General features: G+C 35.3%; 1 protein-coding gene and 1 long non-coding RNA gene across 6 annotated transcripts in view; one reads left to right on the top strand and one right to left on the bottom strand.

Moving 5' to 3' along the window:
- Positions 1-13,452, bottom strand: part of SCN9A (sodium voltage-gated channel alpha subunit 9) — a 178,766-nt gene that overhangs the window by 43,599 nt on the left and 121,715 nt on the right. For all 5 annotated transcript variants that reach the window (XM_032755528.1, XM_032755524.2, XM_032755526.2 and 2 more), the window contains exons 18-19: positions 12,115-12,235; positions 2,816-2,970 (exon numbers count right to left, since the gene is read on the bottom strand). In XM_032755528.1, the coding sequence (XP_032611419.1) occupies positions 2,816-2,970; positions 12,115-12,235 (276 nt within the window). The remainder of the gene's footprint in view (positions 1-2,815; positions 2,971-12,114; positions 12,236-13,452) is intronic.
- LOC116810717 (uncharacterized) overlaps positions 1-13,452 on the top strand; it is a 241,829-nt gene that overhangs the window by 179,426 nt on the left and 48,951 nt on the right. The window contains exons 5-7 of the long non-coding RNA XR_004370360.1: positions 8,523-8,604; positions 9,679-9,720; positions 12,129-12,262. This is a non-coding gene — a long non-coding RNA (uncharacterized LOC116810717). The remainder of the gene's footprint in view (positions 1-8,522; positions 8,605-9,678; positions 9,721-12,128; positions 12,263-13,452) is intronic.

The following is a 13,452-nucleotide window of genomic DNA, read 5'->3' as shown; positions in this document are numbered from 1 at the left end:
TCTAAACTGAAACTATGGCAATGACTCAGTCCTTGAAATACAAAGACAAGGAAGGGGCTTAGTCACAAGGAAAAAGAAGCCTATTTCTAGAACTGGTGTAGAGGGTCAGAGCAGAGCCACAGGAAGTCTTGATGATGAGAACCTCTCTCTGACTGGTCCCAGAGCAGGAATTAGAATTCAGCCCACAGGGGTTCTAGCTTCCAGAACCAATTTTGTAGATGTAGGAGCAAGGAGGCAAGAATGACCTTATGTGAGCTCTATCTGATTTAGGACTTACACTTTACTGTTACTAAATTCAGTTACCACTCATTTATTTCCATTTTGTGTATACTCTTCTTTCTGAGGAGCCGCAACACAGTGAAAAGATATGGTGACTTTGACTTTAGATGTCAATTCAGTGATAGCTCTTTCATTTACTAGCTTTGGGACATTAAGCAACTTTTGAAACTGTACCCAGCTTCATCATTGGTAAAATAAGCAAAATATCATAATCTCGCAGGGTTGTTTGAAAATTAAATGAGAAAATCTAAAAGAAGATTCTGAAACACAATGAATATAAGCTAAATGAGAACTATTACTTCTTTTTAACTTTTTTTTTTAGGTTTGAGGGTACATGTGAAGGTTTCTTACATAGGTAAACACGTGTCATGGGGATTTGCTATACTTTTAAAAAATCTAGTTTAATTGGCAACCTCTCTAAGTACAAACACCAGCTTCTTGAAATATCTTTCCCTTTACTTCCTCATATGATTTATTTAAAATACAGTTTTGAGAATGCCCTCCCCAAATGTCTTCCTCTGTTTTAGACATTTTGAACAAGGAATTACTCCAAACTTTTCTTTGATTTTTTTGTAATCTCCTCTCTGAAATTCTCAGTCACATATGTGAGTAAGCATGGGATAAACTTCCTTAGTTACTAGGAATACATTGTATGGTAGACACTATCAAGATTTCTACTTGGACGACTCCAGATAAGGAAAATAGAGCTTTCCTGATCACATTTTCTGTTTCTGAGAGTTGAGACTTGTTAGGAAAGGAAAGCCACAGTGGGTCCCTGCAGGTTGTTGGGGAGTGTGCCAAGAATGCCAGGCTCTGCCTGCTCCTTACCTAGGACACTCCTCAGGGTTGTGTTTGCAGTGAGCAACCTTGAGACATGAGGTAGGGTCTCTGGGACAAAGAGCAGGGTTGCTTATGTTGCTTGGTATAAAAGGATGTGTTCCCTAAGCTCAGTGTTCCTCAGCTGTGACATCAATCCACTATATGTGTACACACTCATTCAGGCTCATATAATGCCCCCATGAGACCTGGATAAAGGGGGAATCAACAGAAACATATTGAAACTCATGCTACTTTCCACGCATAAGTAATAAAGTCCTTTATCTCTGACCCAAGCACCTCATATCTTCTGCCAGCATCCACGAAACAGTATCAGGTCAACCTATTAGCATATAAGTACAGTAAAATCGAAGTCCAAATTCATGAAGACTGTCTATGAGGCAAGTTAAAAGTTCTTGAGTATTCTATTTTTAGTATAATGAAACTTCTAGTGGTATATCTAGTTAGATCTGGGCTCCTAATGGCTTCCAATGGCTCATCTCTGTTAGCGTCAGCAGGAAAAAATGACAAGAAAAAGGTTCAGGAAGCTTGTAATTCTACTAGATCTCTTTCAACTCTCATGGAAGCTGCTTGTATGTGTACAAGAATGAGAAACTTGTCCTACTTTTATCCTAAAACTACCATCTGTTTTCCCTTTTTATAACACACAAGATGCTTCACCAGCTGACCTTGCTTTCTCATAGTATCTCTGGCCACCTGTACTTGTTCTGCTTCCCACCACACTTGCATTTCAGCAGTTTTTCATTTCCTGAACATCTGATGCTGTTTTATGCCTCCTTACCATTGTACACTTGTTCCCCTCAGCCTGCCTTGCCTAACTAGAAAATTCCTATTCGTCTTTCTAGACCCTGAAAAGCACCATTTACGTTTCTGAAATTGCAAGCAGACAGTTGTTCTCCTTGCTACGGAACTTTGTCACATTTACACTTCACTTACAAACACATCCAAGCTCAACAGTTACTCATTTGTATTCTTCTTCTCCATTGCTCTTAGCTCCTTAAGAATAAACAGTACCTGGATCTCATTTATCTTTGCATTGTGAAAGTTGATCATACAAATTGGGTCATTCTTGTCCTACTCAACTAACAGTCAACTAAGAGTCAAGAAGGCAGGGGCAAAAGCTCTCAGGGTACAAAACATTACTCCAAGAATTGTAATTCTCTGCAAGACTGACTGTTGAAGCTGCTTGTTGTAACTTGAAATTAGTTTTATCTATAGCTTCTGGGGAAACTTGTTACACTCTAGGACTAATTGTGCCAACCACTGTTGCTCGCCAGTTGGAGCTTACCAGCTCCCCAGATCCCTACTAGGGCCAATGAACTTTCTCAAAGAGCAATACATAACATTTTCCCATTTTAATAAAACCTCTAACCTTCTCTCTTTGTTCTACAGAGAAAGTGCTTTCAGTTTACGCCAGAGACTCTCTCCCTGTTTTGCAAACTGATATTGCCAGTAAAATTCTCTTTTCTATTATAGCCATCCGGGTGGTCCTTTGGACAACAGCATTCGGGGCAGCAAGGATAATGCATGTAGGAGTGCTCAGTAACTATTTACTGAGCTCAAGTAAAATTTTGTCATTGGCAGTAATCATAGGGAATAATTCTAGGTAAAACAACTTGCCATGATATTTTTGTCTTTTAGCTCATTTTAAAGAATATTGACTTAATCAATATATTGACTTAGGTGTCAGATCATTTACCAGGGCACCACTGCTGAGCAGGATCATGAGGACGATGAAGCTTTCAAACCAACTGTGTTCAACAATCTTGTAGCAGGTTTTCCTGATGTTCCACCAGATTTTTCCTTTCCCTGACTCTATGTTAACTTGGCAGCATGAGAACCTCTGTACACAACCTGACAAGAAAGACATGCATGTTAAATCTTGATATTCAGAATAAATAAAATTTTTAATACATTATTTAATGCAAACTGTTTTCTGTGATATTCCCTCAACCAAATAATTTCAACACCTATACTTGCGTTTCAGATAGATTTAATTTGTATGCTGTCTTCCTTCATCTTCTAACTTTGCATGATGTTTTGTTAATACTTGTTAGTTAGTTTTAGCTTACAATGTATTCTTATCTTCTGTAATCCACAATTTCTCTTCAGTCTCCTCCACAGTCTTTAAACCACTTTCACTTGATGTGTGAATGAATGAATGAACTAAAATCTGAAGATGAAATGAACTTTAGGATATTCTTTTCTGACAGATAAATTTTTCTAGTCTATACTTTTAGATACTTCCACTCCTCTATGATAAAAACCCTCTGAAATACACCTTTCTAAACAATATTGAGAAAATTAGTGGAGTCCCGAAATTAAGTACAAAAGAAACTCATCTTGATTAGAAGATCCAGATGAAACTGTTTCAAGTATTGTAAGTTAAAAACAAATCTGACTTTAAAATTTCATGTATAAAATATACTGCTACAAAAAACGGAAAATTGTACTTAAAAATGGTTAGGTTTATTCATTCATTAACTCATTCTTTTGTCCATCAAACCCTTGTTATATATCTTCTATGTATTCACCTCTGTACATGATTTCCTTTCCTCAGGGAATTTATGTTAGGTTTTGGTTAGGTAGATAAAAACAGAAATAAATGACTATAACAAGATATGGCAACTAAAGTGACAGATAGTCAGGGTTCATTTTGATAGCATGGAAGAAATCAATCTCACCTGGCTTATTTCTTGAGAAAGATCAGTAGAGGCTTCCTAGAAGAGATGGAGCCTGGGTTGAATCAAAATATTAGTAAAAAAGAGTTTGGGTGGAATTCCAGGCCAAGAGGGCAGCAAAAATTGTTATGCATAGAAATTTAAACCAGTATAGAATTGTGATGCAAGCAGAATGTACACAAGAGGCAAGGGTGAGAGATGAGCTTAGAAAAATTGGTCAGATTATGGAAAGCATTGGCCTTTACTTTAGGGAGTTTGGCTTATATCCTATACAGGTTGAGGAGTAAGTAAAGGGTTATAGGCAGGGAACAAGATATGCAAATTGCAACGTAAATAGATGTCTTCACAGTACGTGGGAGGATAAGTTGAAAGAGGTGAATAGAGAGGAGTAGGGGTAAAGAAAGTTTCATACCCAGAAAATCATTTGGATTCTGGTCCAGTATCCCTGTCTGGAGGGAAAGATTCATTAGGAACTAAAGTTGTAACAGATTCAAGACATATGTGGCAGATAAAATCAGCAGGATTTGGTGACTGATTGGATATCGAATGTAGGAGAAAGGAAGGAGCCCAGGACTACCAGGTGGATGTTAGCAGTGAATTGAAAACCACAGGAGGAGGGGCTGACTTGGCAGGTAATGATTCTGAGACGCCTATGAAATGTTTAAATACAGATATCCTATAGATTTTAAAAACGGGGGTGGGAACCTGAAATGGGAAAAACCTGTCTAGAAAAGAATACTTGGTAATAATTAGCATAGATGTATCTGCTGAAGTCAGAACAGTTTTTGAGGCCATACAAAAAGAGTATTTAGGGTGAGGCGGAAAAAGGGCCAACTCCGAAACATTCTGAAACAACAGTATTAAGGGAGAGAATTCAATGGTGTGCTGAAAGCAGACCACACCAATGCTCATTGTTAAACTGTCAGAAATTCCTGCTAGTCTGTTGTTAAAAGCAGCCATTATTAAATATTTGACTACATAAACTTAGAATTCTATAACTTACTTTAAGGAAAGGTAAGACATATCACTTCCTAGTTATTTTACTGTATTTTATTATTATTTATGCTCTTTGGGCAATATTTGTCTATTCTGTTTGAACGGCAGAAGTAGGACATACTGTTGGGCTATTGTGCATCTCTTCTTTCTGGACGGTGGTCTATTCTCTCTGGATTATTCTCTCTGGACAGTAGTAATATGCTGTACTATTGGACTACTGTGCAACTCTTCTTTCTGGATGCTGGTCTATTCTATCTGGCCTATTCTATCTGGATGGTGGAAGTATGTCACACTGTTGAGCTACTGTGAATCTCTTCTTAACTCCGCATTTAGCAACTTCACATCAGTAGTTAGAAATCAATGATGGTGGGAATCTTTACACTACAAAAATCTCCAAGCATTACAAACAGAGCTTCTTGATTTTCTAGAGTAGAATTAAGAAGGTGATGGAGGAAATGCTAATAAAACAGATAAACAGTCAAGGTGTATTGCGTTTGTAGCCATTACACTGAATAGCACAAAAATTTTAAAAAATCCTTTCATTATTGAAATTCTGTTTTTTGATTTGCAAATAATTGCTTACATCACTGATGAATGAGTAAAGTTCTGACATATAGCTTCTTCATTTCTTTTTTATTTCACTGATTAACATAAATACCAAGCAATCTTCATGTTAAAACTATAATTGCTTATTAGCTGCAAAAATAGGTTGCCTATACATGCAAAAGTTTGGCAAAGTTCAAAAAAAGCATTCTTTGAGAAACAATTTGATATACAGAATGTTCAATAAAAAGCTGTAATATTTTATTATTTGTAAATTGTGTGCCATATATCCTTAATATCAGTAAAATTTATAGTAAATGATATAAGTACACATTTTTTATTTTCCTTGGAGAACCAGTTTATAAAAATATTTACCTGCACATCACTAGGACAGGTAGAGGAGAAAACTTTGAAGTAGATGAAATGAGAGATGAACAAGAAGAACCAAGAGGGTGCAGTAAAAGAGAAACCAAAGAGTGAAAAGTTTTACAAGATGTGATAAACAGAACTATGAACATAAGAGGCCCAGAAAGAGAATGATTGAAACATTGAAAAATTTTAACCAATTTAAAGTTTATTAAAGCAACTAGAATTACCCCGAAGAAAAGAGAGACTCTTTAAAAAGTAACTACGATGAATTCTTCCTCATAAAATTTTAGATGAAAAACCTCATTTTAGATGAAGGCAGGAGGTGGGAAAGTAAGAATGGGCAGCACTTTATGATACCTGTTTCAGAAGTTTGAATTTTAGATATTTCTAAAAGATTGATTTCCTTTTCTGTAAAACAATATAATTCATTAACAAGTATTGAGCCTTTCAAGTAACAACTTCAGATAATCATAAGTTGTATGTTCTAAAACAACAAAACTAGAATCCTCTTGACAAGATGCACCTGGTAGATAATGTTTTGTAATGGATCTTTTCATGTTTCTGAAGTCTAATTAGTGCATTGATCCAGTTGATATGAGGTTATTTTCTAGCACTTTAATTTCCAGCTCTATAGAAATACAGCAAACAAGGTGTTTTCCTCTCCCTCTATGTCTCTGGTGTTTTTGTTATCATGTATATTTTTTATGTTCCTGTTCTTTCTCTCTGGAAGTTTCTAAGTTCCCAGAAGACTCAAACTGAGTATGTAATGCTTGCTCCTTGTGCTTACAGCACTCATCATAGTCCTCTACTTGGCTTAATAGGTCATTTATAGTTCATTTTTAAAAGACTTGATTCCCCAAAAAGAGTTATATAATCTTCTAAGCAGTTAGTCATAATTTGAAAGGTTGCATCTCTGTGAATTCTACACTTTACATAAACATTGGATGAAAAAGAAAAAAAAAAAACAAGGTGAATGGAAAATCTACACAGAGCTTCATTTATACAATGTTAATTACAGTGAACATGATCTCAGATGTGAAATTATTTATCATACTGTACTTAAATAATTATTATCTAAATGCATTTAGTTAAGAGAGAACATTCGATAAAATGATATAAAAAGAGAGTAAAAGGGTAGGGTCAAAAATTAACTCTAAGTTAATCTTTTTCAGGGCAAATAAAAATACCAGAAAGAGTGAAAAAAATGAGGTGAATTTTTTAATATTAACTTAGTGCTTTAGAATTTGTCTTAAACTTAAAAACAATGATCACATAAAAGAAAGAATTTATCTTTCTTGGGGCAAATTAATGGATAAGAAAATGATCCCTTTGGTTAAGAAGATTTTGCTCTCTGGGATTTACTTTTGTCAATCTTAAAATTGAAGGGAAACATTATTCTTATGATTGAGGAAATAAAAACACTAAAAATCCTAATTAGAAAAGTTAGTAATCTTTCAATCTGAAATGAAGTTTCATAAATATTGCCCTCAGGGTTTATCACACCTCAGAGAGTTTCTTTCTCTTATTTTGAGGCAAGAGTGATGGAGCGCCTGTCTGGTTTTTGTGCAAAGGTATATCCCAAGAGATTTCCAACCAAGCTGGTTAGCAATGTCATCACACCTGCTCTTTAAAAGGACTATTAATTAAATGTAAACATAACAGAGAATCTCTCAAACATTTTAATGGGTCCCAGTGAGTAAATGCTATTTCTTTTGGGTGGTTTCACTAATGTGCTCTCATGGTGCATTACATAAAGTCTATGCTGAGTTTCATCTTGTTAAACCAAAGCTCTCAAGAAAAAAAAAAAAGAAAAAGAAAAAAGAAAAAAGAAACCATTGACCACTTCAAAGACAGACAATGCATTAAAAACTATAGCAGCATGATCAATATAATTAATGTAAAAATTGATTATGAAAACAAGCTTTTTCCACCATTTCTTAACATCTAATATAACTAAAACAAGTATTTGTTAACAATATCTTTGCAAAAGAAAGAAAAAATAAAAGTCACAATGGAGTTGGTTATTGTGTTACTAAAGTTAGAATTAATTATTAGTTATTTTATAGGAAGTGGGTGAATACAAAACATTTTGAAAGGAAGATGATTTGGCTCCTCCTACCAAATGAACAGAAAAATACATTACTATTATTATCATTATTATTTTTTGAGACAGAGTTTCACTTTGTTGCCAGGCTGGAGTGCAGTGGCACGATCTCAGCTCACTGCAACATCCGCCTCCTGGGTTCAAGTGATTCTCCTGCCTCAGCCTCTTGAGTAGCTGGGACTACAGGCGCTCACCACCAGGCCCAGCTAATTTTTGTATTTTTAGTAGAGACGGGGTTTCACCATGTTGGCCAGGATGGTCTCAATCTCTTGACCTTGTGAAAAAGGTTATTTTTCGCTAACTCTAATCCTGATTATGTAATTTACTAATTTGATAATCTAAAAGCAGCACAATATAAAACCACATAGACCCAAACAGTCATGTCATGTTCATAATTATATAGGTTGCCAAGTCATGTAGAACTAAGGATAGTAAAGAACAGGGCAAGATATAAGGAAGCAGTCTGAAGTCTTCAAATACAAAGTAATAGACATGGAGCTAAGGAACAACCTTGCATAAGAGGGAGAGAAAAGGTGAATAAGAGGAACCAGATGCAATCAATGAAATACATTAGTAAAGTGATAATTATGAAGCTGAAATGAATCAACAAATGTGAGACTATGAACAACAAAATTTTAACATTTGTCTTCAGTAAAAACATGCTACTAGGATTGTTTTTCATACTTCCTTTAATTTATTCTGTTACCTTTCAGGTAACAGAGATCTCTGGAGGTGAAACATTGCTCTGAACTGGCATTGATTCTAGCTCAGCTCTTGTAGACCAATTACCAACTTGTAAGTAAACATGTTCATGATTCTTCATTCTGACAAGCCCATGCTTCTCAGTCTTCATGTGGAAACTATGCATTTCCAGTTTTTAAGCACCCCATGTTCAATCCATCAACAAATCCCTTCAGCTCTAACTTCAAAATATACTCAGCATGTCACACCCTCATCACTATACAAAACTCTACCATACTAGTCTAAGCTCCCATCACCTCTCACCTGGATTTATGCAGAAACTCCAAGAAATCTCCCAGCTTCTGCCATTGCTATTCACTGTTCCACTATTAAGATTGCACATTGTGAGATTTTAAAATCACATCCTTATAATGTTCTTCAAATGTCTTATAATCTGGCCTCTACTACATCTCTGATCTACACTTTTTAAAAATAATGTCATCTGTTTTATTTGTTTGTTTGTTTGTTGGAGACAGAGTCTTCCCCTGTCGTCCAGGCTGGAGTGCAGTGACACAATCTTGGCTCACTGCAACCTCTGCTTCCTGGATTCAAGTAATTCTCGTGCCTCAGCCTCCCAAGTAGCTGGGATTATAGGCATGTACCACCAAGATCAATTCTTTTTTTTTTCATTTTCAGTAAAAATGGGGTTTTTCCTATGTTGGCCAGGCTGGTCTTGAACTCCTGGCCTCAAGTGATTGCCCATCTCAGCCTCCCAAAGTACTGGAATTATAGGTGTGAGCCACTTCACCCAGCCTCTGACCTTAACTTTTAATATTTTTCCCATCTCTCATTATTCTCCATCTATATTGGCCTGTTGGTTTTTCCCAAATGTTATGCATATCCTCATCTTTGGGCATGTGCCTTCATTACTCTGCCTAAAATACTTTTCCTCCATATATTTGCATGGCCCCCTTCAATTTTCTTTATGTCACAGAAGAAACGTCACCTTTATAGGCAGGCTTTCTCTGACCAATCATTCATTCACAGCATATTTATGTGCTAGTAAGTTCTTCCCCCTCACTCTTGGTATTCCTCTTTTCCATATACCTTCTCCATAGCACTTTTCACTTATCTGACCTGCTACATCTTGATATGTTTCTTCAGCAAGGGGCATTGTTTTGTTCACAGCTCCGTCTCCCTCCAGTGCCTGGAACTGGACCTGGCACACAGGTATTTAATAATTATTTGTTTACTGGAATAAAGAATGATTATGTGAATACATGGTTGAAAGTTTGAGCAAATTGGCTGCTTCACTGAATTTACTAGGCTACAGATCCAGAGACTGTATGAAGTCTCTGCTGGAGCGCATAAAAGGGATGTGACTCAGAGATATATGTTCCCTCAGTAAATTTCAATGGTCCAAGCCCAGGTTCATTGGAAAATGTGTTTCCATAATATTTCTTCTATACTGGCCTCAATTTGGAAGAAATGAATAATCTCAGAGTATTCACAAAAGTATTTTCATTGATGTTTACAGGATTAAAAAAAACTTTGTGTTATATCTGATTATAACAGCACCTACAGTCTGAAATAGCATAGTATTAATACCTTCTGTAAGAGTTTAAGTTTTTTGAAGTCATTTTTTGGTTTGAAACTTTAAGTTGATTGATAAGCCCAACTTCTTTCTAGTTATCCTAGAATTTTAAGTCATGATCATTCATAAAATGAATAGGGAAAATCTTGGTAGCATCAGTACAAATTTTAGTCTATATACTGCTAATAAATTTCTTGAGGAGCAGGCCATACATGTTGATGAAATTCTTAAATCCCTGTAACATGGACACTTTTAAAGGAAAATCTGCATTTGCTTATAGCACTAATTTCAGAAAGCACAAAATTTATATTGACTAGATGTCGTACACCTTTGCTCCTTACATAAAATGATATTTGGTGTGTATTTAAAGGAAATCCATGCACTCGTTGTAGTTTGCTGATGTCTTTATTTTCCAATCATTTTGCTTAATGCATGAGTGTTATAAGAGACTAGTTGAGAAAATCTTGGAGACTGAAAGCAAGTCAATGATTTTTCAAAAAATACTAATGCTGAGGGTAAGCCCATTACTAGTTAAGTCATTAGCATCTGTGCTATCATAGCTTCTGTATAAGATTGTTAACAGAATCCTTGAAGCACAAGAAAAGTAGAAGAAGGAAGATAGGCACTGTGCTAGTAAGTTTATAATCAGTATCTTATTTGATCCTCTTAGCATCTCTGTGATGTGGATGCTGATATCCCCATTTTACAGATGAGATATCTGAAGAACAAGATTTTAAATTGTGCACAAGTTCTCACAGGCAGATAATAAATAGGCAAATTAGAACATATGTTTATCAGGCTCCAAAGTTTGAACTTTGTATTATTGTATTACATCGCAGCCCTACTCTGGGCTTGTATTTTTACCTAGATGACACAATACTTGTTCAGACAATACTACATTATCCCTGGCAAATTCCAGAAGTAGTAAGAAATTCAGCATATTAGAAAGCATACAGGAGTAGAAGGAGGTACTGTTAAAAAACAAGAGACTAAAGCCAAATGTAAAGAACTTTACATGTCAAGTTAAGGACTTCAGACTTTACCCTAGAGGCCAAGGATTCTCACATTTTAGTGTGCATGCAAATCCTCTTGAGGGCTTGGGCCCTATCTTCAGAGTTCCTGATGAACTTGTGACTAGCAAGGAAAACTTTAAGGGTCTCTCAAAGTCTTTAGCTTGAGGGTAAAATAGATCATTAAGTTACTAATAAAGACTGGAGGAAGCTGTAAACCATACTAAAGTTTTGTTTTTTTTTTGTTGTTGTTTTTTTTGCTTTTCAAAAAAAACTTTTTAAACTTGGAATGTTTTAAAAACAACAGATGGTGATGACCAATGGGGAATTGTAAGCAGATCTGGGACTCAAGAGTGAGGTCAGGGGTAAAGACATTGATGTTAAGAGTCAATAGCACAGAAATGGCTTTTCCAGCCACAGGCATGCATGAAACACCTCAGAGCTTCAGAATAAGAAAAGATAACTGAAGATTGAACATGTGGGGAGAAATCATTGTTTACAGGATGTGCAGAAAAAATACTCATTAAAGAAATAGAGAGAGGAACTCAGAACTCTAAGACAAATAGAAGACCAAAGGTAGACTACGGCCTCTGAAGCTAAGGAAAGGAATAATTTTGAGAAAGACTGTGGTTCAACAGTATCAAATGGTTTTCTGAGAGTTAGTGAGTAGATTCCATTTCTGATTAAAAGGACAAAAGTACAAACTATTTCATTAACTTATGTTCTGGTGGTTCCATTGATCTGGGAATACGAATTAAGGCTCTAAAATAAGAAGTAGTAGCATGCTTACAGTCTAACATACAGTGATAGGAAAGTATTGTTAGTCAAGTGCCATAGATGGGGAAACTGAAGCTTAGAGAGCTCTAGTGACTTGCCCTTAATCATCATACAGCTATAGCTGAATCAGCATGGAATGGAGTCTTCTGACTTACCAACAACCTCTGGTAAGTATTAAGCATTAAAACAAACCCCAAAACACTAATAAAGGAATGCTAACCAAGGTCTCAATTTTTGTCTTACCATCTGTGAAACAGGCCTCTGGCTCATCGGAATTCATAGGTTCAGCCTCTGCTTCTTCTCCTTCTCCAGGCAAAGGGTTATCAACTGTGCTGCACTCTGAGGAGCTTGACCGGTTTAATCTCTAGAAAGGAATTCACCACCCCACCAGGTAGTTCATTTAGAGTTCATTCAAATCCGATATTGAAGCTTTATTTAATAATCAGACTCATGCAAAGTATTATGAAAAAAAGATTAATAGTATGATGGCCACAAAAAATGTATAAACACATATTGAGGCCAAGTAACCTTAAATGTATCTATACTTGATCTTTCTATCTACACCATCCTGTAAAATAATAAACTTTATTATGTTTATTATACTAACAAGTATGTAGCCAAAATTAGATAAGGTAATATATTGATGTTAACTATCACTTTTGGAAAGTATTGGCCACATCTTATTTTTTATGTTTAATATAAATTTATGGACACTGACAATCATTATCTGAGGACAAACTACCCTATTTGCAATATAATACAAGTGTCAAATTACTAATGCCTGATAACTGAAAGCTCAGATCAAATAGTTGGCAAAAAACTTATTGATAGTTAAAATTTTTTAAAAAGATGAGTGCAAGATAAAGTCCAAATGTAGTTTTTATTATCTCTTGGATTTAAATATATGTAGCAGGATGATATAGATAGAAGTTCTTTGATCAAGACCACAAAATCAAATATGGTTTTGAAATCAAAATGCCAATGATCATACCAACACCACCGATTTTGTATATAACATTTTAGTATATAGTAGAAAAGATCAAACAGTATTATTTATAATGTCAAGAAAGTGGCTACTAAAGTAAGCACCACATGCAAACTCTGAAACAAAGACTGAAGAAAATTAAACATGGCAGACTTACACATGGAGTAATGAATTCATTGTCATTATGATCATATAACTGATCATAACGCAAATAGGTTTTTCCCACCCAGAGTTTTATGAGTAACCATGATGTTTACACATACACACACACACAGGAAGAAATCTTTACAAAAAATACATACAGCAATTGTAGCAAAACTCTGTCAAATTTCCCAAATATTGTTTTATAAAGGAGTAAAGCAGCATATCAATGGAAGAGCTAATTTTTCATTCTCATTTGCTAAGACATGTGAATATTGAAAGCTACTAGTTACTACAACACAATTCTCTTATTAAGTTACAACTTTATCTTTTTTAGAGTAGTTCAAGCAAGTGCAAGTGCTAAAAATAATACTTATTTCAGATAAATTGATTTTCAATCTGTGAATTTGTATTAATATGATAGGCCCAATCTAAAGGTTTGATTTTTAGAGATT

The sequence above is a fragment of the Hylobates moloch genome, unplaced genomic scaffold (assembly GCF_009828535.3).
Source record: "Hylobates moloch isolate HMO894 unplaced genomic scaffold, HMol_V3 SCAFFOLD_1, whole genome shotgun sequence".
Classification (NCBI taxonomy): domain Eukaryota; kingdom Metazoa; phylum Chordata; class Mammalia; order Primates; family Hylobatidae; genus Hylobates; species Hylobates moloch.
This window is presented reverse-complemented; position numbering and strand designations above follow the sequence as displayed.